General features: G+C 42.9%; 2 protein-coding genes across 2 annotated transcripts in view; one reads left to right on the top strand and one right to left on the bottom strand.

Annotated features, from left to right (window-relative positions):
- Positions 1–9134, bottom strand: part of scarb2a (scavenger receptor class B, member 2a) — a 15878-nt gene extending 6744 nt beyond the window's left edge. Inside the window, exons 1-8 of the mRNA XM_053421322.1 lie at positions 8590–9134; positions 4074–4231; positions 3771–3918; positions 3376–3567; positions 2601–2692; positions 1549–1668; positions 951–1129; positions 255–373 (exon numbers count right to left, since the gene is read on the bottom strand). Coding sequence (XP_053277297.1) covers positions 255–373; positions 951–1129; positions 1549–1668; positions 2601–2692; positions 3376–3567; positions 3771–3918; positions 4074–4231; positions 8590–8712 — 1131 coding nt within the window. The 5' untranslated portion in view covers positions 8713–9134. The remainder of the gene's footprint in view (positions 1–254; positions 374–950; positions 1130–1548; positions 1669–2600; positions 2693–3375; positions 3568–3770; positions 3919–4073; positions 4232–8589) is intronic.
- Positions 5308–23819, top strand: part of zgc:158260 (uncharacterized protein LOC571389 homolog) — a 20619-nt gene continuing 2107 nt past the window's right edge. Inside the window, exons 1-3 of the mRNA XM_053421325.1 lie at positions 5308–5434; positions 20599–20768; positions 23486–23765. Coding sequence (XP_053277300.1) covers positions 20734–20768; positions 23486–23765 — 315 coding nt within the window. The 5' untranslated portion in view covers positions 5308–5434; positions 20599–20733. The remainder of the gene's footprint in view (positions 5435–20598; positions 20769–23485; positions 23766–23819) is intronic.

The raw sequence follows: 23819 nt of genomic DNA, 5'->3' as shown, positions 1-23819 counted from the left end.
ATTTTCCCAAATTCTTTAATTAAATGGTAAAATATATGAATATTGTCAGATCCCCAGAGCCATGTATATCTTACAAAATGTATGTTACCGCCATCTAAAGCGACTAATCAGAACCAAACACAACCCCCCACAAGGGAACCCTCAACGCAATCAAAAACACAGAGAGCTTAACAATCAGAGGAACTCTTCTCATTTAGATAAGATCGTCATAGAGCAGCCACTCGGCCTCTGATCTGTTCTCATCGGAGTCGTACCGGCTGCAGGTCGAGGTACGTCTCGTGCTCCTCCTTGTTGGGGCTGAGCCCCTCCACGGCGTTGATGTACTTGGGGTCGGCTTGATAGAAGTGTGGGAAAGACACCACGATGGGAGCGCCTGGAGGGAAACAAACACATGACTCAGTCTTTGTTTGAATGTGGAGATTGAGGAAGGGCTGTAAAGAGGAATATCAGCAGCTGGTACTGTGCAGTAAGCAGAATTACAACAGGGAGTAAACCTGTCCCTGTGCTGGTAAACCTGTCATGACCTTTAGACTGATCAATGTTCGGAAAAACTATGATACAGATTTTTATAAATACCTACGTAAACTATACAAACAGTTACATATCTCCTCATGATACTACAACTCCCTCCTGGGACAATCCTAGAGGAGATTACCTTATCCGAGCAATCACACTCAATGGCCACCATAAAATGCTTCAACAGTCACTGCCTCCAGTCAGCGGAGTTAATCATTGAACCCTGGGTTGAGTGAAATCTGGTATGCTCAAACACCGAGGCACCAGGGCAGGGGCAGCTGACCCAACGACCATTAAAAGGCGGGGTGTAGAGAGACGGAGGGGGGGAATGTGTCATGGGACTGGTTTGGGGTCATGAGAGGGAAGTGGGTGGAGGGTAACTGGGTCAGGCGCGATGGCAGCGGAGGGAGGGAGGGTGGGGGTGGTGTTCTTACCTTCTCGACAAACGCTGACTTTTAACACCCCGGTGCCGAGACAGTCTCCGGCTGGCACGCAGAAGCCCTCGTTGTTGGGGTTGTCCCTGGGGCTCATGAGGACGTCACTGGGGGGGGCGAAGCGGAACGCCTGGATGCCTTTCACCTCCACGTCTTTAACATAGGCCAGATGAATGGATCTGTGGACAGGGAAGCAGTGTCAGCGTCTACTTCTAGGAATCATAACTTGAGATCTAGTCTCTAAATAAAGACCTCCACAAACCACCAACAGGAAGGAAATGTTGAAATGCTACTGTCATCCTCTTAAGCTTCTAATGTAACCTGAGCAGTTAGGGCTGTAAATAGATAGTCGCCATCCACTTCCTGTACGATTAGCTTTCCAGGTGTGTTCAGGTCAAACTTCTGTTTTCCATACGTGTTTTGAATTTACCGTTTTCCTTATCTGAAGTTATAATAACCACAAATCCTTATCAGATGATGACTCAGCGTGTGACTCAGCCCCTTGAACCTGACAGGAAGTTGTGGCTCTTTGACTGTACACAAATTCATATCCACTCCAGCGCACACAAACACACAAAAAACACACACACACACACACCTGCAGAGATCAGCGGCGAAGATGTAGAGCAGCTCGCTCCGGTTGATCAGAGGATGGAAGACGGCTCCGTCTGTACCGTTGATCATGTTGCTCTGATCGGACGACCACCACGACATCTTTCTGTGGATTTGCAGAAAACAAGCCACATCAGTGCTACGTTCAAGTACAAGGAAATGTACTAGTATTTTCATTTGTCGTACTTGATGTACACGTAACTTTACTTTGTTTTAACTGAAGTTGTGCAGCAGATATAGTCACTAGCTCCTTTTGAGATTAAGATTTTAAGTGAAACGAAACAAAATCCAGATTTTAAGTACAATGAGGATCCTTATTCTGTCTTCATTGGGTTGTGAGCTTTAAGGGGAAAAAAAAATAAGAAACCTATCTCACACTGTGCACTTTTGAATTGATCTCCTTGCACTTTGTCTTACTGAACAGATTCAGTGTGTAGTGCTGACTCAGCGGTTTCCTTCTGCACTGAAGCTGGATTGTTGTTTCTCACTTGCAAGTCAATCTTCATAAAAGCTTCTGAGTAAATGCAATAAGTTTGTCTACAGAGTTCTGGAGTGAAACACGGACATTTTGATCATTTCACACCGTCCATACACAACAACTTAATCAGTTCACCATCATGTATGTCAAAGAAACATTTCATATTTGACTGTTAGAAGCTGAAGGCGGCAAATGTTTGGCTGTTTGATTTCTGACGATTGTAGTCTGATTTTAAATGAAGTAGAGTAACTTGCGATAGAGTATTTTTACACCATGCTACAGGTACTTTTACTTGAGTACTATCCAGCCACTGCAGGATTTTTACTTGTACATGTTTGATCCCATTCAAGGTACAAAGTCACTTGCGATGAACAAACAACTAATTTTGCAATCGTGCTGCAATCCTCAGCTGGACTTTCAGATGCAGGTTGTAAAAGTGAATATATCGTGACTGGGAGGAAATGATGTCAGCTGACAAGAGGGTGTTTTCTATCATTGAGAAAAGGAGAGAGGATGAAATCTTTAAGAGAGCGTGTGCCCTGGCTGAGATGAGTCTTCACCTCATGCCGTTCCAGGTGTCGATCTTGCCGAAATCCATGTAGTTCTGTTCGCCGGTGTGGAAGACAAACTCTCCTTCATGGGTGCCATTTTTCTGTGGAAAACAAACACAGGGTTCAGTCAAGGCTGCGGTGACCGACAGCTGAGAGGCAGAGTTCACGTCCACTGACAAAGGACCATGGGAAAGAAACGCTGCTTTGTATGTCAGTGACACAATGACCGATTTAGTAATTTGTTGAAGAACATAAAAACCTGTTTTCCCATTAAATGGTTTGACCTCAGAAAAACTCTCTTTGGCATTTTTAAAAGCAGTCTTTGTGTTTGGTGCCCGCGACTAACAACTTGAGTGTGATTTTTTTTTAACAGTTGTCTCCAAGTTGCTAGTTTTCATTAAAAATCCCAGAGACAATCAGTTAAGCATCACATATGACTGACGAGCATCAAGATGTCCCATTAGAGGCGGAGCGTGGATTTTATTTACTGACGACTCATCATGAATCATCATTTTTTTTAAATATGTTGATTCATTGTTTTAGTTTTGTTTGTCTTAAGTCATAATGCATCCCTCAGCGTCACAAGGCCGGTGATGCGGATTAAATAAGGAAGTGCAATCCTCTTCCATCAGCATGTGGGGAATCTCACTTCTTACACGACGCCGCCACAAGCTTCCTCTTGTCTGTTGTGTAGTAACCCTGAATAACCAGCGGCCAAGAGGTTTCTAAAGGTTCTTCTGAGCAAAGTGAGTCAAACATTTCCCCCCCCCCCGCCGCTGCTCACCTTGTACATCAGGCCAAAGTTCTCGTCCACGTCCTTCTGCAGGGAGTGGATCTTGGAGAGCAGAGGGTCTTTGAATCCCCACAGGACCTCGTGGACACTGCGTTTCATGAACACCTCAATGCTGAGCATGAACAGGGAGAGGAAGGAACGCGTGTAGAAGTTGTACTTTAGTTTCAACTCGTTCATCACCGCCTGAAGGAGAAAAGGAGGAGGGACAAATCGGAGGCAAAAGGTGAGACGTGGTTTGTACGGTCACAACATCAGAATGTCCCAGTAAATGATACCAGTGTGTGAAAAACAACACACATGCCACTTAAATAACTTAAAGGATGTGTTGGAGCAGCTGCTGCACACCGTAACAACACACATGACTCTGTACCGACACCATGTCTTACCACAAGTGGAATGTTGACAGTCGTGAGGATGTCCTTCGTGGGGTCGCCAGCGGACTTCTCGGGCACAAAGACAAAGGATTTGGGGTTCAGGGCGAAGATCTTGGTGCCATTCTCCAGGAATGTTACGTTTTCCCTCGGCCTGTATTCCCTGGTGTTGAAGGAGTTATCAGCGGGTTAGTCCAGATATCTCTTTTTTGTTGATTTTACAACCAGTTTCCTTTCTCATCACTATACAGTAATACAGCCCGCCCCCCCCTATTTCCTATTCAATCTTTGAGTGTATGTGTTCACAACAAAACCAACCTGTAGGTATATGGTCCGATCTGTTTGAGAACTGCCTTCCCTCCTTTCAAGAACACCTCTGGATTGGTCACATTGAAGAAGTAGTACTCCATGTAAACCGGGGGTGGTGGATTCTTCCATGACTCAAAAAAGTGGCTCTTCTCCGTCAAAGTAATTTCCTGTCAGCAGAAGAAAGAAAAAAAAAAAAACACATTCGAATTGAAAGACCGCAAAAAAGAAAAAATAGCTCAACATGCTGAGCTCATTAAAAAAAATGAATTTTTTGACACTCCGGTCGTACAGAGCACCCAGCACTTTACTGGGAGGAGTTGGTGCCGGGCCAAAACCTTGACACCTGAGGGAGGCAGAGGAAACGTCCTTCACAGCTGAAAAACTGCCAGGACGGGCACAAAGTGTTGGCAAAAACAAAAACAACCCTATTCACTGACCTCGGCATGCCAAGGCAGGAATCTATCTGCACACTACAAGTCAGCCCACACGAAACCCAGCAGACGTGTTGCAATTGTCAGCGTAGAAACTAGCTGTCTCCGCAGTCATTAGCCGTAAAAACCTACGTGCAAAATGGTCAGTTGTGGTTTTGTGTTCAGATTGTACAAGTCAAAGCAACCGCTACAAAGACCAGGTGGTTTCAGACTTGTTCTCGCTGGGATAGCGTGGAGAGGAACAAGCCTGGAAGCTGAGCTTGCTCGTAAACGTGTGTGTGTGTGTGTGTGTGTGTGTGTATGACATAAGCCTGGCTGCCACATGTATGAACATGAGTAATCAGTAACCTTTAAAAACTACCCCATACGACTGCGTTAGGAAGCCGAAGCTGAAGAGGTTTGTTGACCGGAGGACAAGGGAGCGAACCCTTTTCCATTCTTCGGGGGTATTTTTAAACTTTTTGGAAGGAGAAATTACCCCGCTTCCTCTCGTGCCTTTCTAATGGGCGAGTTTCTCAAAACCACCTGTCCCCTGAACACAACACGGCACTCTCAAGAGGGGCCATACATTGTCTTCTGCACCCGGTCGGGCACTCGAAGCTTTGAGAAAATATAGCTTGAGACATGGCTGGCCCTTCCTGTTTATGTTGCAACTTCCGACATTTAAACATGTTTTGCTCTATACAATGGTTTGCCAGGTTTCGTTGCATCATCTCCCCCCCTCCCTATCTAGCCCGGAGTTTTGTAAAGTGTCAAGAGGGGGCGGGAAAAAGTATCGACTTTGATATCGCCTTTGGAAAAAGAAGGTTCAACTGAGGAGACACAAAAGATTCAAACAAACTGCAGCTGAGGGGAAAAAAAGTCATTATGTTGATTTGGATATGTGGTTATGAATTCCACCCTTTACCCATAGGACATACCACACAACTCATTTCACTGGTAAGTGCTGTCACCTAACTTAATGACCTATTAATCTGCTCAATATTTATAAGACAAAACCTAAAGATCTTCAGTTCACAGTGATGTACAATAGACTATTTAACAAAATTAATATAAATGTAAAAAAGGGGGTTTATTATGGAGTTCAATACCATTTATATAAGCCTGTAATGTGAGCTGTAACTTTTCTTTTTCTAAAAATAAAGAATGACTTTCAGTTGCATTGCCCAATTTCAGATTTAACCCTGCAAACAATCAGTCACATAAAATCCTTAAACAATCAGTTCCACGATTTTTAAGCTGCGGCTGACTAACTGCTTCCAGGAAAAAGGTTTTCAGAATGGGAGAAGACAAACCGAAAGAAGAACAAGCAGAACCTGGAAGAATTCGAGATTTGTGAGAAGCTCCTGAGCCTCGAGGATCCGGCTTCTTTATTGTGAGCTGAAGAAGAAGCAGCGTGTGCTATCCGGTCGGTGCGGGACACAACTTGTAGAAAACGTCACGCTAAACTGAAAGAATTGAATCATTTCGCCACTTTTCAAAACAAAATGTCAATACTGTCATTTAAAAAAAACAAAAAAAAACAGCTGTTAGTCATTTGGCCTTTCCCCTGCAGCAACTTTAAAGGCAAATGTCGTGTGAGTGCCGCCTGCGTGGATCACTGTGTTTTCCAACCTTGAGTAAAAGGTCTTTCAAAAAGGCCTTCAAAGTTAAACGAGAAACATTTACCTCCCTGAACAGAAACCTTGATCTATCGCCCGGGGGAAAAAAGAAAAAACACAAGTGAGGCACAAAGCAGAGAGGTTTGTCCGTGAGATCAAAACGCTGCGTTACCCATTCGCCGGTGGGAAGGCCGAGATAAACCAAACAATGACGGTGATATGACACATGGTTTAACCAAACAGCTTAAGGCACAGCTTGGGTGTGGTGTGAGAAGATCCTGTTTTAAGCTGCCATGGAGAAACTTAATTAAAAGCAAAAGAAAATCCATCCTCTATTCCGGCTCCTGTATTGCAGATTTTGCGATTAAGCCGAACACAGACGTCACATTTCGAGCTAAAACATGACCTTGTTCCTGAAGCTTTTCAGCCCAAACAGGCCTAATACCTTGAAAGGTCTCCTCTCCAGAACAGGGTGGAGAGGAGTGGCATGACGGGGGTGTTTTTTTTTACCCGGAACAGCTCGGAACAGGCCGACGCTGAACAACAACAAGGCCACATGGAGTTTGCTTCCAGGCAAAAAAAAAAAAATCAGGCGCCTGAGGCCAAGGAGTCCGTTGAATTCCTCATATGATTTGTGCATTGTTCCGCTCCTCCACACCCCGCTCAGCAAGAAATACAGAGTCTGCGTCCTGGAGCTGTGGAACGACTCAGCTGCATCATTATTATTAAAGAGCGCCTCAGTCCACGGATTCTTCTGAAGTCCGCTCAGCAGGTCGGGGCCTGTCTGATTCAATGGACAGACTGCGGCGACAGAGGATTAGCCTCGCTGTCATTTTTGGGGTAAATCACCGGCCACATCAGAACCAGGTCCCCCCCCCCGTAGGTGAACTTTGACTGACTCTGTTAATTTGGGTCCGCTGGCATGCCGGCCAAATTTAACTCCAGGAGGGGGAAGCAGCTGTTTGTCAGTCTCCAACCTGGACACATAGTCCCGACCAGCTTTTTCTGCTGAGCCCCTTCTGTATTTTATTCATCTACGTCTTAAGGCGGTTGGGATGGAGAGGGCGACTTTGTGTGTGGGGGGGGTGATTTCTAAGTACAGATCATGAGTTTCACAGAGCATCCACCATTCATGGCACTGAGAGGAATGCAAGGTATTTTAAGGGCAGGCGGCAGCAGTGGGAAAGCCGGGTGGGATAGGGTGTCAGATGCCAAGACCCCCCCCCCCCCCCAGCAGTCCTATAGATATAACTTAAATGTGCACAATTCACGTCATAGACTAACGAGGGCAAATCCACACACATTTAAACGCTGTTTGCCCTTATTTTGAAGGGAGCGAAAAGCCAATGATAACATCGATCTAACTGTCACATGATCACCGCCCCATGCACGTTGAGCTGACTCTGGAGCTGTGGGTGAAAGAGAGTGAATGTTGTGGTCGTTTCTGTGGACATTTGCAGGATTTTAGTACAAGGATTTCAGGTATGCGTTTGATTCAAAGCTATTTAACAATTACAAATACCTCTGAAAGCCCTTATGACAGACAGAGGATGCACCAATCACATTAATGCTTGTTTTTTCTTGCGTCTGGTCAATTCATGTTGGATGCTGGAGGTTTACAGAAAGGTGGGCGTCTGACACACGGTGCACAACTACCCGTGGAAGTCAGGGACGCCACCGATTCGCCAGTTCCACTCGCGCTATAGCTCCCTTCCCCCCATCCATCCCACACAGACCCCGCACACCTCCCTCCCCCCCCCAACCTAGCGTGTCCTTGCCGGCTGAGCTATCAACTACTACTACGGGCACCACTACTCAAAACAGTGTGTGTGCACCGAGCCCGCAATCTGCAGCAATGTGTCACCGGGGTCATGCGCACAGGTCTCGGCCAGAAGGAGGAAACCAGTCTGCCCCCATTTCTCCACATCCATAGAACGAATGAAGCTGATTGACGCCTGTCACATCAAGTCAAAGGAAATACAACAAAAACATGTCGTGAGTGCATGTCTACACAAAGCAACGCGCATATTACGCATTTGCCACACGTTAGATTAATAAAATAATGCACATGCTGTTTAATCACCAGTCTCGGTGCAAGCTCGAACACCACCGAAGCTGCACAACTATACAGACTTGGGACTTACACACTGCTCAACCTCGGATCATGCGGATCCATTAGGAGGGAGGGAGAGGGAGGGGGGGGGGGGGTCTTCGGCTCCATCCCGCGAGGCTGGAAGTGCACAATGCAGCACAACACACACCACCAGTAATGTAAATATAAAAACACACACAAAAGATGTGTCAGTGAAGTGGAGGGTGGTGTGACCCTGATGCTGAATGCAGCACGAGCGGCCACTGCAGAGGAGACGGCTTCATGTTTAAATCCCCTCAAGTGTGACAGATGAGGGGGGGGGGGGAAGAGGCGTGAAACGGAGGAATCGGACCGAAACGCTTCCACGGTCACCATCATCTCTCAACATGGGTACCACTCACCTTTTTTAACCGGCTGGCGATCATCGTCTGGAAGACTTGAGCCACGACCAGGGCGATCCCCACGATCAGGAGGTGAGCGCACACGATGCCGGTGATGTAGATGGCACAGGATCTCCGTGTCATGGTGCCGGGCGGGTGGTGGGCTTGTCTTTAGGGGGAAAAAACTTCGCGAAAGTCGACGTGAACTTCCCGCACCCGGGGGAAGAGATGAGCTCGAAAAGGCGAAGAGGCGAAGAGGCGAAAAGGCGAGGCGCGTGCGAGCGTGAGCCGCCGTTTTCCTGAGCCGCAGCTGGGGGGGGGGATTTACGAACTTATCTCTCCCGGATGCCGGAGAGAAAGGGAACGCTTGTTTGACGTCTGTTTTAAAAAGAAATTAAAAATGGCCAGAGATTCTACGCGGCGGAGGAGACAGGAGGAGATGCTGGGCTGCTCGCACCGGCGGCGGAATGAAACAGCGGCTCTCGGCACGTCGGGTGGTACACGAAGAAGAAGCGAAGTCCTCCTCCTCCTCCCCTTCCTCTACGCTGTAATGAGCGGATGCCTGGGCGGTGGGTGTGAGTAACTAGGAACGAAAAAAAGAAAAAGAGAGAGAGAGGCAGTTTTGGTGTTTTCCTTACACGAGTGAAGTCATCACCTCCAACCAAACATTCATATAATAAAAACAATCATCTGTATTAATCGTGCCTTTTAGTGTGTGCGCGCTTTTACGCACACAACCAGTTTTGAAGTCGTTTAATTTTTTTATATTTTGTTCTACGCCGGCTGATATTTTTGTAGTTTTAAACAAGTTTGTAACCCAGCAGGTTTTAAGAGTTAGCAGCAGCGTGTTTCATCCAAATGCAGAAGATGGTTGCATCCAACAGTTTATTCTTAATTTTTCTTATGTCATTTATCCCCCCCTCCGAAATGAAGAAGAAAGAATATAAGATATTAAGGAATGTATGCATGCAAGAACACAGGCAATGACTACCGTTCATTTTTTACCTTTGTTGTGCAGTATCAAAGGGTTTATGAGCTTATTTTGCGTATTTCGGTGCCACAGACTGACTGGGAGGGTGTTTTTAACTGTTCTACACTGGTGTGAAACCAGTGTTATCGTCTTCAAATGTGCAGACGGCCGCTGAAAACTCCACCTCTTATAAAGCCTCCGCTATCTCGCCTCATCGCGGCTCCTTAAATAAGCCCAGCTAGACATGAATAATGAGCCATTCAAACCACCGTCCACCGCTGACGTGGGCTCTTTGTGCTACCAGGGGCTGCTCTGATTGGCCAGCGCCCTCCCGGACCACCGGTCCCTCTGGCTCTGATTGGTGTGACGCGTGCGAGTGCCATGCTGAACGTGATCGACTGATTTCGGGGCGGGGCTCCTTTAAAGGGGGAACCAGGCGGCGTGATGCTCTGCAGGACGATGTGGAGCCACCGCCGCTGGAGCCCACTGCGACCGCACATGCCTGTGTAGTGGAGGGGGAGAATGGATGTGCATGATTTGCAGTGTGCATTATGGCCACGGTGACTCAAACCACCACTAAATATCGACAATGCATGAATGATGAGAGCCGGAGAGCATCTTAGGTGCTTCCCGTGAGGAGAACAAGTCCTTGCTATAGCTGACAGCGTTATTGTTGATGGAAGTGATGTGAAACACAGTGTTGGCCCTAGCAGACTTGTACACAGACATTTATATGAGTAGAGGGGAAGTTACACAGACATGAGGAGCACCTCAGCGGATTTACATGAACAGCCGTTTGCAAATGTTTGACGACCTCCAGGCAATTTTCAAAGGTCTCTCTTTGACATCCAAAGACACACAGGCTACAACCCCTGCAGACATAGAATGCCTTATATTTAAATGTGAACTCTGGTTGGTGCTCATCATGTGCAACCACATGTTATATTGCAGAGGTAAAAGAAAACTGTTAAAGGTTGTCTAATAGCACTTTGCTGTGAACATGAATTTTGATTTCGAAGCAACTTCTCAGTTTGTCCTGTTTCTAAAAAGTATGAAGTGCAATTCAGATTTTTAAATGGGAATAACTAGATGTGGTGTCATCAAAGTGTGACAGTGCACCAGTGGGCTTTTGCCATGGAAGCCATTTTTTAAATACACACGCCCTGAGGACCTGTAAACTGATCTTGAACCTGAGATGCATGTGTGCAGTGGTTTCACACCTGTAAATACCTCACAGCTCAAAGGCTCACAGGTGTGTTGCCCCAATTTGGTCGGAATGTGATTTAGGGGCCACGTCGATGGCGTCTTGAGTCTGTGGCACTCGAACAGACCAGTGCGAGGCTAATACAGGACACTGGGAATTCTTGAGCCACCTAAGTCTGTATTTACACACAACATGAGCTGCTTATGTCGAGAGCACCCGCTATTGTAGTGGCCCGAGATGCCATGTCCGATACCTGGTTAGCTAATGAGACGAGAGGTTAAATCTGTGTCCCCCTCTCACTCAACCAGTCATTCTCAGATTCACCCAGCTCTTTTTTCTGCAATTAATCTAATTCAGTGTTGGGAAAAGCTCTCCTCTTTCCCGAGCGATCTGCTCCTCATTGGCCGAGGGTTCATTTGAGGTTTGCGCGGTGTCTAATCGGCCACTGTTCCTCCTGCTATCGAATGGTCCCCGAGCCGCGGTCGAGGGTCTGAGAGGTGAGCGCGGTCATCCAGCCGCCTCTTTCATAATCCATTCATAAATAAAGTCGGACAAAAGGGGACAGTTTTTGGTCTGGAAGCGATATACATCAAGTCGTTTGATGCTGCTCGGTGGAAGGAAATGACTGGGCTGGACTCTCAACATTAATGTAATTGAGTGTTACCTCATTGTACTCGGGCCGTATGGCAATCCCGGAGGATGGGGGGCTGCAGGAGGGGGGGCGGCATCTGTTCAAACAAGAGAAGTAAAAAAATGCTACAGAAAATCATCGGGGGGGAAGGATAACAGTCGAGTAATGCAGCAACATTGTTTCTGCCAAAAGAAAGGGTGGGCGGGTGAAGTGGGGTAAAACAGTTCAACCTTTGTAATGGTCCCGTTTTATGTTTGGTCAGCAGAGCGACACTGATGTTGTTTTTTTGTTTTTTTGGGGGGACGCTGAAGACACCGAGCTTTGAAGGCCCACAAAGAGCTGAGCACAGATCGGGTCCATCTCTATGTTCATGTTGATCATAAGGCGATCATTCATTCAAACCCCAACAGGAAGGCTATTATCCACAGAGAAAAATAATTTTGGACAAGTTCTTCAAACTAGTGTCTGTCCTCCTCCTCCTCCTCCCCCCCCCCCCCCCCCCCCCCCCCCCCACCCCCACCCACAAATCATTCGTTGTGTTCTGACACATTTTGCCCCATCTCCCCTCCTCCTCCTAAAAAAAAAGAAGCATCAAAAGCGTTTGGCTTTGGCTGGACATGTCTTAAGTGAAAATGTGAGTGAACAGCAAGTATAGTTATCGGGACACAAATGCCTGCTATTCAAGAGTCTGGGGAAGAGAGAATTCTATTGATGTCGGACCTCTGGAGTTATTCGTGAAATGTGCATAATGTTCTATGTGCTCAATCATGTGGGCTTTACCTCACGTTGGGTTCAGGGGCCATCTGAAGCCTCACATTATTCCTCACATTCTCACCAGGAAGTTGTTCTCCACTTAACACAGAGTTTTTTGACGGCTGACATGGTCTCAAGTGAAGTGAGTAGTAAGTAAGACTTTTAACTGTAAACTCTGCCGACGCCTCATGTAAACACAGTTTACCTGCTGAATAAGAAACCATATAGCACAGAGTGGTGCAGACACTGACTCCTACTGAGAACTCTGCCTGTTGTAATCAGAGCTTCTCCGTGTGTTGTTGTAGCCGGTTTGAGTTCATGTTTAGGTTAGTGCATGTGAGACCCTCCCTGTGAACCCAGTTGGCCCTCCACACGTTCAATAAGCAAGACGAGCTCCAGCTGCTATCAGCAGCGATGTAAACCCGACACGTTAACTCTCATCCCTGTTCCGTGTCCTGAACTCCACGGCATCACTTCATGTACATCCAATCCGTGGGCTGCAGACGGCATGAATGCAAGGTTAAGCTGCAATGTCTCATTCAGGCCAACTGAGGACGGAGATGGACAACAAGTCTCCAACTCCTCGAGTTGTACAAAAATGTCCCAGACACGGGTGCGGCCATCTTGCCCTTTTGGGGTCATTTGGAGCCGAGGTCTGAGCAGTAGTGATTGTGGTTTGGAGTTGTTGTATCGAAGTCCCGCCCTTACATACCCTCCACCAATCATGAGTCAGTCTCAGCTGTCAATCATTTCAGCTAAGTTTTTATTCGACAAATAACTAATTAAAGCAAAACCAGAGAAATTAACACTTGAACAAACATCAGTGTCATAAGAGCTACCTACAATGACAGACACCATCTTTGAGAAAAAATATATTTAACACTTTTAGATTAGGGTTGGTCTCACACACTAACATGGAGGAGGCAGGATTAATTACATGTACTGCAGCTGGCCACCAGGGGGGGATCAAGATGATTTGGCTTCACTTTTGAGCAGCTGTGATATCAACTATCTTTAAACACAGTCCACTACTGAGAATGTGCTGCACACTTGACAATGAGCTGTAAACACAAAGGGGAAGAGGTGAGGTGTGGCCAATAAAGAGATTCTGGGGAAATCTAGTCACACTGAATATAATTCATAACCTTTAACTTTAACTGCAGAAACATCTCTGGCTATAGATTGGGAAACATCTACGGTTTAAAACTCTAAGATTAGATTATATAGCCTAATTCTATATGTTAAAAGGCCAGACAATTCTTCTCAAGGGGCATATTGTAGTTTCTATCCAGCATTAAGTGAATATTTTAACTACACTTGACCTTACACCATGATCTGCACCAGCTTTACATGCTGCAGCTTTTTATGGTTGGGAAAATCATACCAGCTCTGTAGCAGGAAGGTTTTCAAACCCTGTGTTTAAACCAGGCAATCTTCAGACTGCATAGTAATCAAGTAAAAGATCAAGGCAGCGCTTCTTGAGAATAAACTTTTGGAGCAGAAGCTTTTCCACTTTTCAGCAGCAACCTACTATATGTAAGATGAGAAAAAAACAAAACAGAAAGCAGTCGCATTCCATCATCTGTCCTCCCGTTCTGCAGATCCCTCCTTATATCAACACAACAGAAACAACATTAACACTTTCTGTAAATACTGCTTGACACGGTAAGTGGTGTCCTCCACCCCGCAGGGCTGTAATGACGGTGGAGCCTGGTACTGGACATTGAGTCATGGTATTTTCCGAGGCTGAGACAGTCTTTGTGAGGCCAGAGACTGATATACAGTTGTAGCTGTGGGACCGGAGACCTACGAGGAGTGGCAGACCTTTTCACTGGAGGTGATTAATGCAAACTGAGCCATTAAGTACTACGGGAGGAGTACACTACAGTGAATTTATTTCTGGATTAATTCATTCCTCGCTCTCCTTGGAGCGGATCGCAGGGACCGAAAGAACTCGCTGTGTTGCACCAGACAAAAGAAATGTTAGGTAACGTGAGAAATAGATGGGATCCAATGTCCTATACTTTAACCATATCACAGTCTGGAGAGTAACTAAATACATGTACTCCAGTACTGTGATCTTTGAAGTCTTAGTAGCCAACTTCCACTTTCTAGTACCTCATACAACACAGTACTAATACAACCTAACCATGTGAAAGGTAGTGAAAAAAAAGATTCCCCCTCCACAAACCTTCACAGACACCATTAGTGTTTGAGTTATAGGCTGACTGCTGACAGACAGAGAGCTATGAAAACACAACCTCACGTCAGAGGTAACAAAGTGCAGTGGAAACCGACTGACTGAACAAATCATTACATACGTTGTCTAAAGTAAACTGAAAGAGCAGCAGGTAAAACCATCAGAGCAGTGTGTAGCCACTGGGGAGGCTGTGAGCTTCCACAAGTTAATTAAAAAATACATAAATACCATATTCACATCACATTTTTCCCCAGCTCCTGATTGCACATGAGTTTTCTTTGGCTTATATTGGACTTAAAGTTATAAGGTTTGCATTGTAGGACTTTTACTTATAGTGGAGTATTTTGTATTGTCGCCTAAGTAGTTCCCTATACTTTAACTGTACTGTAACTTAAAGGTTACATTCTCGACGTTAAGGACCAATAAGGATGTTTCATTGTCATTGCACATGATATATTTTCTCATGGTCAGACTGTACTTTATTTTCTTGGCGATGGTTAAGTGATGGAGGGACCCTAGAATTCCTCTGTCCAACTAGGTGTGGTTCATTTCCCACCATTCACCTAATGTGTTTGTAACAGGCCACAGCGGCTCATTGTTCCCGCTTTTGGTCGAAGTGTGAATTTAAGAATTCAAGGAGGCTCCGCTGTCACAGCCCATTACAGCTGCAGAAGAATCTCGGCCATCTCCATATTTTTGAAGGCGTGCAAAGTGCTGATTGTGATTTCAATTTTTCACAGGGCCTTTGATTAGCCCCGATGTCGGTGAGAGAGTTATGCAACAATGTACGCATTGTGTATCAGGCCCAGGTGCACAAAGCCGACCCACAATTTGGCTTCGCTCGATAAGTTGTGGAGGGAAAACTGAAGTTGCAAGACGCACTCATTACAGTAAGTTATTCATGGTTGTACTTTAGTTGTACTGAGAAATGAGAAGGTGACAAATTCCCCCAAAAATATATAATTAAAGTAATAAATAACAAAAAGCTTGAATTGTAACATCTTAAAACCAGGTGCGGCGGCAAATGAATCATTTAGAATGTAACAAAAAGAGGCTATCACTCTCTTGACTGACAGAGAACTAACCGCCGGTCATTTTGTAATTTACGAAGCAAATGTTTTCTGACCTCATTATTCTTAAATGTGAGAAGTTGAGGCTTTTCTCTGATTTGAATCGTTGCAAAGACTGAAACCGTTTGTGGCTGAGACTGAATAACACATTTAAAGAACGACAGCTCGGGCTCTGGGAACATGTGATGGTCAGTTCCCCTATAAACATATATATCTATACGTAAGTGTATCATGTGCTTTTGTTTGTTTGTCAGTAGGATTTTGCAAAAAACTGCCCAACCAATTTCCCTAAGATTTTTTGGAGGGGTAGGGCATGACCCAAGGAAGAAGCAATGCAATTTTGGTATGGATCCAGATCAGTAGGTTGATTTTTTTGCACTTTCTTTGATATTGCGAGACAGGGCATTTTTCAACAATTTCCTTGACACCTTAGAGAATAATTCATGGATCATGATGAATGATTTGTAGAACCAATATTTATATTTAATTGAGTGTTTGCAATTTGGTGCAGATCCAAATAAAAATGAGGAAGTAGTCAATGTACATGTGTTTTTTGTGGTCTTTGCAGAGGGTTATTCTAATTTTATATATTTCAATTTGATTAGTCAGAACAGCAAGAATTTTTTTTTTAAAGAAAATCTACTTAAATTAACAGGTTTTAAAATACTGACATAAGATAGATGAGATGACATTTTTTGTCAAATTACCCTTCGTTTCTATTGAAGGTTATAACTTGAATAATCTGTTACAGTTTTATATTTAGAATATTAAGATATGGGTCGTGCGGTGAATGGCACTGATCGAAGGTCACTTCACAATGAAGGTGACGGGACCTTGAGCGAAGGCCACTGAAGACGTGTGGAAACTTCTCCTGCCCCTCCGGTATTGCATTCTGTGCAGAAGGCATGTTTGAGAATTAGCACATCACCTCCGCTGTATTGTTTTCTACTGAGCCTCAACATCCTCGAGGCTGTAAAAGACAGTTAAAAAGGGCAGTAAACTCCTTTTCTCTGAAAAGCCAGCATGCTGCCAAACCCTCAGATTTTACCATAAACAAAAATATTTCCTGTGCAACATACAAGTTTCCCCCAATTGTACTTATCCTGTCGATGAGAAGTAGAAAGTCTCTGGAGGAAAATTAAGGCTGCCCGGTCGCTTTGTTTTTTATTTAATTGTGTAAGTGTGGGATAAATACACAAATACACGAATGCACATCATCAAACAAATAATGAAAAAGGGGGCTTCCTTTTACTGTTGTGCTCCCTGGCAGAGATGAATGGAAATAGTTCTAAGATAAACATCCAAATGATCACAATAAGCATCATTTTGGATTTGTTTTCAAAGTGGGATTTTCTAATTTGATCAGTTCACTGCCATTGCACTGATCACATCAGTGATATCAGGGCTCAGGACAATACCTGATATCTGCACGTGTCAGCTCTAGATAAAATTATCCACATCCTTATATTTACTCTCACTTTTTTTTTCTAAAGGGGCTGAGCTTTCCCAGGTCAGGCCATCGGCGTGCAACCATTTAGAGAGCTGTTTGTAGACAATGAGCAATTATACAGGTGTCGTATTTCAATGTTTATATGTTTGGACGCACGCGAAGGAAATCCTCCTGAAGAGGAAAGTAAGGTGCGGGATGTAAAACTCAAGAGTACACAAAGTCCCCGGACTGATTCCTCACTGCATCAATAGGAAAATGTGATGCCAGAAAAAAAACAGTTTTTCATCAACTATCTAGAGGTAAAAAAAAGACTAAAAGTTCATTTCAGGAGCTACAGAGGCAGCCTTGTTTAAAGCTCGATCACTGTGTGTGTTTGAATTATCCAGGCAGGACACATTAGCATTTATTGGCCCAAGGATACCAAATATTCCCCATTTCTCTGAAGGCCTCGCATGTGTATTTAATGTAAAAGGTAAAAAAAAACCATCATGGAAATAATCAGTGTAAGACTCATTCATTTGACCCTCAGAGAGAAAAAACTTCACCAGTCATTTCTCTTACAAGGCTCCTCTTAGCAGGGTCATGCCGTTTCACAGTGAAGACGGACTAATTGAAATGTGCCCATGTCAACAACAACTCAAAATGGGTGCCGGCTTCAACACATGCTGAAGTCATCAGCACACAAGGAGAAGTAGACCACCCGCCTGACGGAGAGAGAGCCGCTCGGTCACATGAGCGACGCTCCATCCACCATCTAAAGTTGGAAATTCCTCAGAGAAGTGGAGTATTGCTGACGTAATATATGGTCATGGCCGCATTATCCAATCATAGATCAACATGTTGTTGCTCAGAGCTGTCCTGTGACAGCATGAGGAATCCATAGGCAGGGAGACGACCATGGAGACGACGCCAGAGACAAGTCAAATCCATTCAGTCTCCACATCTGACTGGAGGCTCTAGCTGCTGCCATTGAAAGGACATTTCTTTTAAACGCTGTGTGTTATTGTTGCTCTGTGATACATCTGCTCCTTCAGTCATCTGGTTGCATAAAAACATGACTCTTATAACAAGTTACTGTGGAAAGTTTGGTTTCTGTAAGTTACTACTGGATAACATGTTTTCATTTATAACAACTTTAGTTGTATATGGCGAAAAACACAACGCAGAGAAATATTGATAAGTTTTTATAACTAATTTGATAGCATCTGATAAATAAAGTTTTAAGTACGTTTTTATGTAAAGATTTTACATTAGAAAAATTGTCAAATACAGTGTGGATTTGTTAAATATTAAATGCGTGGTTTATAACTATAAATATATTGTTTCAGTAAGAATTCAACATGTGTACTTTGTACTTTTAACAACTTTATTTGAATATGGTGTAAAGACAAGTCGAGAAAAATAGTTGAGGGCTTTCATCCAATTTCTAATTTATAGTATTTTGTTAAAAGAAACTTTGTATTATTAAGTTTTATAGTGATAAACAATGCTACACAAAAAGGGCACAAAAACAATCACTTTACATGAAAAACAAACTGCATTACAGTTTAATTTCTTTCAAGTTAGACTTCTAGCTCAGTTTTGTTGACTTAAGGATTCCATGTATGTGAAGTGAGGACAGTTTACAAGCTGCTAAACTCACACAGAAATGAATGGATCCACTCCAGAGTGTTAGGCATCGTGCAGAATTGAACATGGAGTAAACTCTGCTTCGGTGGTGTCTACGGTGGTTACAAATCTCAAATGTGCATTCATATGTCACCGCTTCAGTGCTGCATTCAGGCTGAGGCCGTGTCGCTGACAAAAAAACTGAAACGGCACATTAGCCAGTTCACCGACTCCACTGAAAGTGTTTACTAAGTTAGTTTGTGGCTATAAATAGGGATCATCAGAGTTGAAAGAGAAGGAAACAGAAGTCTCTCTGTCCCAGCAGCGTTTCCCCTGTTGTTTGTACAGCAAAACACTCCGGGGACCTGAACTCGGGCTAATTAGCCAATTCATCTGCCCCGAAGGGAACGACATGTGATTAATGCCCGTCAACAGGAATCACTTTTCTGAGTAACACCAGTCGTCATGACTGAAACTGTAAACAGAAATAATTAAATCATATCTTAGGAAACTACTGATAAAGTAAACAGCAGTCCTGGTTAAACTACACACATTAAGATTAAAACTGATGCAGATAACTCAGCATGTGTCGGTAATGGTACATTAGAGTAAGAGTCAATAAGTACTCTTACCTGACTACTGCTTGTATTTGACCTGAGTATCACTTTGTGTACTTGATTCTAGGCAACTAGTTCACTAGGTTTTGACAGTTTGAGTTTCTAGTGACATTGCAGATAAAAAGTTTATTAAACATATAATCATCAGCTTCAACATCATACTTTGTTTTAGTCTCAAGTACAGAGAAAATAATAATAATAATAATATGTATATATTTAAATATCTATTTTCCTACATGAGCACAGTACATTTGCTACTTTCAGGTTATTGGCTGCTTTCATTTTATTGGGAGTATACTAACTCTTTTATAATGAAATATGTTCACTTAGGTAAAGGAGCTTAATTAATTTTCCACCACTGAAAATCATTAGTATTAAAATAATAAATTGAAAAAAGAACAGTATTCATGTGACCAATGATAGTATACTAATCGGACTAATGTTCTAACATAGGGGGCCCTCTAGTGCTCAGTACTTACACAGTGGGCTCCTCACATAAAGACAACCCCCCCCCCAGGTTTTATCTTCATGACTATAACTTTGATAAATGTGATACTGGCGTGTGAAACTTAAACTGTGAGATAAGAGAAAGACCTGACTAACTAGTACAGGTGATTGTAACACTATAAATGATCCTGAAGGTAAACAAATATCAACACTTAACACTACACAATTTGTTGACTGTGGGTGTATCAAATCCATATTAAGTGCACACATACCCGGCATCTAGTCAAATGACCTTAATGCAAAGTGGAAAATCTATTCTAGGCTGATGTGTGTTTCTTTATCAAGCTCTGTTATTGCTTGGTGGAAAAATAACTCAGGTGCTTTCCTGGGATGTAAAAATACTCTGTTACAAGTAAAGGTAAATAGTATCATAAACATAGAGTACATTAAATATTTACAGTAACGAATATTTGACTGATATTCAGTGTTATTATTTATTCAATAATAACTATGACTGTTAAAATAGATGCACGAGTGTGTTAATAGCATTTTACTGTTGTAGCCTCTCAGAGTGGAGCTAGTTTTAACAACAGGTAGTGAGAGTAGTACAGTGGTTTTCCACTGATTACAATACCCCCCCTCTCACTACGGCGTAGGCGTAACTAAACACAGTGCACAGATTTAATAGTCCTGTCAAACTTCACAATAGAGTTTGAGAATGCAGACATGGGGGGGGGGGGGAGAGAGACAGCGTGAACAGGAGGGGGCTGAAAACGCAACCCTGAGGAACTCCGGAGTCGAGCACAAGACGTATTGATGTAGCACTATTCTAGTCTTCATTCATAGTGCAGTGTGGTTTTTGCCAATCACCCAATCACTCACACATTCATATTATTTCTCTATCAACACATCAATCACACACATACCGACACACACACAAGTACCTCAACGTTTTACTGAGTCATAGGTTTCATTACTTGATTATTAAATGTGGGCCTTTATTTCCCTTCACTGACACTTGTGCCGTCTATGACTTTAACTTTAAGTAACACAACCTCCTCCTCTTGTCTCACACAACAGCAGTCACACGTTGTTCCTCCACTGTCGCTATAGTTACCAAGCAACAAACTACACAGGAAGTCGTTCTAACTTACGAACGGGACTTTATCTGCTGAGAGAAGATTTTTTATTTATATCAATAAATAATAAGGAGCCATGGAGATTCAAAACAAGCGGCCCCTTTTCCCTTGGTAAGTTCACGTTTCTCTGGGGGCTTATTATGACGGGGCACATTGACACTTATAATAATATATATATATAGATATATATATCAGAAGTATTTTGAAGATCTACAAGTATAAATATGCTACAACAACGTAAAGATACTCCATTACAAGTAAAAGTTAAAAAGGTGAGCTAAATTTGAAATAGCACAAGTACACTGAGAACTAAAAGTACTCATTAAAAAAGATAGTATAGTATTCGTCACAGTAATGTTTCATTAATAACTAGTTTGTCTCCTGTACTTAAGTCACATTTTTTAAGATACTTTAGACCACTTTACTTTACAGATTTTTTATTACATATAAAACCTTCTTATACACAAACATCTGAACATTAAACAATCCAGATTACTGTTTAATACAACAACGGTCTGAATGAGGCTGCTGATACACTTTGTTTAGTAGAGTGACTTTTCTGAGCAGGTATTTATACACAGTGTTACTGTTTATTTTAATCGAGTAAAAGATACAAGTACCGTTTCCTTTAGTTTGATCAGACAGATCTTACAGCAGGCGGACATGTGAAGATGTGAAAGACAAAGAAAACACTGGCAGGCATTCTCTCTTAAGCAGATTTGGTGAAGAGGTGGTGTGTGTGTGTGAAAAGCAAATATGTGTGTTTGTGTTTGTGTGTGTGTGTGTGTGTGTGTGTGTGTGTGTGTGTGTGTGTGTGTGTGTGTTTGTGTGTGTGTGAGAGAGGTAACATCCCAGGAGATAAGAAACAAACTCTGGGCCTCTTCAAGGTTCTTGTGGAGGAGGCCGGCACAGTGTGTTCAGATGTGGGACTCCCACTTCCTGGACCTCAGGAATTACATTCAAACCAATAATATGCAATTCAGTGTGGGGACTCTTCTCTCATATCTGTGTTGTGCAGGGAGTGAAAAGCCTTTGACCTTGACCAGGCTCTCGTAACTTTCACTAATTGTCAACTACAAAGAAGAGTTTTAAATTAAAGTACAGTTGCCAGCAAAGACTTAGATATTTTGTAATACCCATCAGATTACATGTGTAAGAAGCAACCTCTTACATCAGTGTTGGAGGGGGAATCAAAAGTTGCCTAACATTAAAGAAAAAGTAGGTCATATTAAGAATGCAACAAATCCATAGTAAAGTAGACCAAATAAAATGTAAATAATACTCAGAGAGGTTTTGGATATAGAGTAAATAAGAGGTAGTTCATTTCAATATTAGAAATTAAATCAAATTAAACTATATAAAAAACTTTACAATGTCAACCAATGGATAAGTACATGAGTAATTGTGCTCATTCCCTTCACGACACCGCCTGGTGTATATACCATCTACAAAGACACACACACTTTCAACTTGCAGAGTTATTATTTCTTCACCTGAACTGAACCCATCTAAGAACAGAGAAATGGAGGGAGAGAGATTCTCCAGCGGACGGTAAACATGTTATACAATATCACTCTAGGTATATACAGACCGCCATTTAAAAAGGTCACTGCTTCATACAGACTGGAATATTACAGGTGAATTGTAATTATTTTTGAACTCATCCCACATACAAGAAAACAAATGAAATAGTGGATGTTACGTTATATAAAACTTTGATAAATAATCAAATATAATAAATAGGGCTGCAACTTATCATTATTTTTATTATTGATTCATCTGGTGATTATTGATTTAGTCTATTAACCTCCAAAAAATTTAAAATCACAACTTTGCAGAACTTAACATGTCATTTAAAACAAAATGTTCTGTTCGATAAATACCCACAATATACCTCTCATTTAATTATATATGTCCTAAAAGCAGGACATTTTATTTTATATATGGGTATGTTTAAACGTTTTTTCTTACTAATGTGTAAATCAATGTTGTTAATAGTTGCTGTTTATTATTGATAAATCAGCTAATGGTTTCAGATCTATCAAGCTGGAGGCATTATCAACACAAATGTAGATGGCTGAAATAGGATTGGTCAAATTGGATAAAATCCTCGACCAGGATTTAAAATGTTTATATAATTTTATCATTACATCTCGATGGACTACAATGTTCAGATGTGTAAAGATACAAGAAAGGTCATGGAACAATAAATCCACAGACACATGAGAGGAGCCTGGATTGTGATCAGGCCCTCGATGGAGAATATAAATCATATTTTCTTCTTGTCAAAAGCGACAGGAAGCCGTGACTGGTGATTAGCTGCGTGTCCAACGGGCAAAACACACAGGGCAGATATAAAAAGTCGACTCAGACAACAGTGCATGAAACTAAGCTGCACTCCCAACCGCTCACATGAGAAAAAAAAGTGCACTGAAAGTCCGCTCGCACTGAAATTGAAAGAGAAAGAAGTTCAGCTATTCCCACTTCAACATTTAAATACCACTTGCTCTTTTTGTGACCTTGAATGTCAGCCTAATATACACACCATGAACTCAGAGTGCAGAGGTAACATTAATCAAGTTTCTTTAATTGTAATTATTGCTTTATCGCACTGTTTTGTGTCTGGTAGTTTTCTTGAGGCAAAGCCATATTTCTTTATATTCTATATTCCTTTATTAAACATAGTTTCTACTGCAGTTTGCTTATGAGGCGTCCTTGTTTGTCTTCATCCTCATCCTGTCTTCTTTCCATATCGGTTCATAAAGATGTTTTTCAAAACAGCTGCCGTACACGACGAGTGAGGCTCTTATCTTTCTGTAAATCTGCAGGTACAAGGAGAGGCTGCGGACCAAGTATCTGAAAGTCTCAACAAACAAGATCACCTCAGTCAGCAGTTGTTGCTGTTTAGTAAACGTGAGCCTGGATGACTTCAGCGTCGGGCCTTCAGTCTTATCTAAGGTGCGGAGAGTCTCAAAGGAGCACGCCTGCTTCTCAAGGCAGATGATCCGAAAGCAGATTGGCAGAGAATATGTGAACGCTGTGGAGGAGAAGCTCAAACAGCATCCATTAGTCCTCTACCCCCATTATAGGGACCACATGTCCCCGGAGGTAAGTGGAGCTGGACCACCAAGCTGTAGAGCATGTATTATTAAAGGTTAAGAG

Source organism: Pleuronectes platessa, chromosome 4 (assembly GCF_947347685.1).
Source record: "Pleuronectes platessa chromosome 4, fPlePla1.1, whole genome shotgun sequence".
NCBI lineage: Eukaryota > Metazoa > Chordata > Actinopteri > Pleuronectiformes > Pleuronectidae > Pleuronectes > Pleuronectes platessa.
This window is presented reverse-complemented; position numbering and strand designations above follow the sequence as displayed.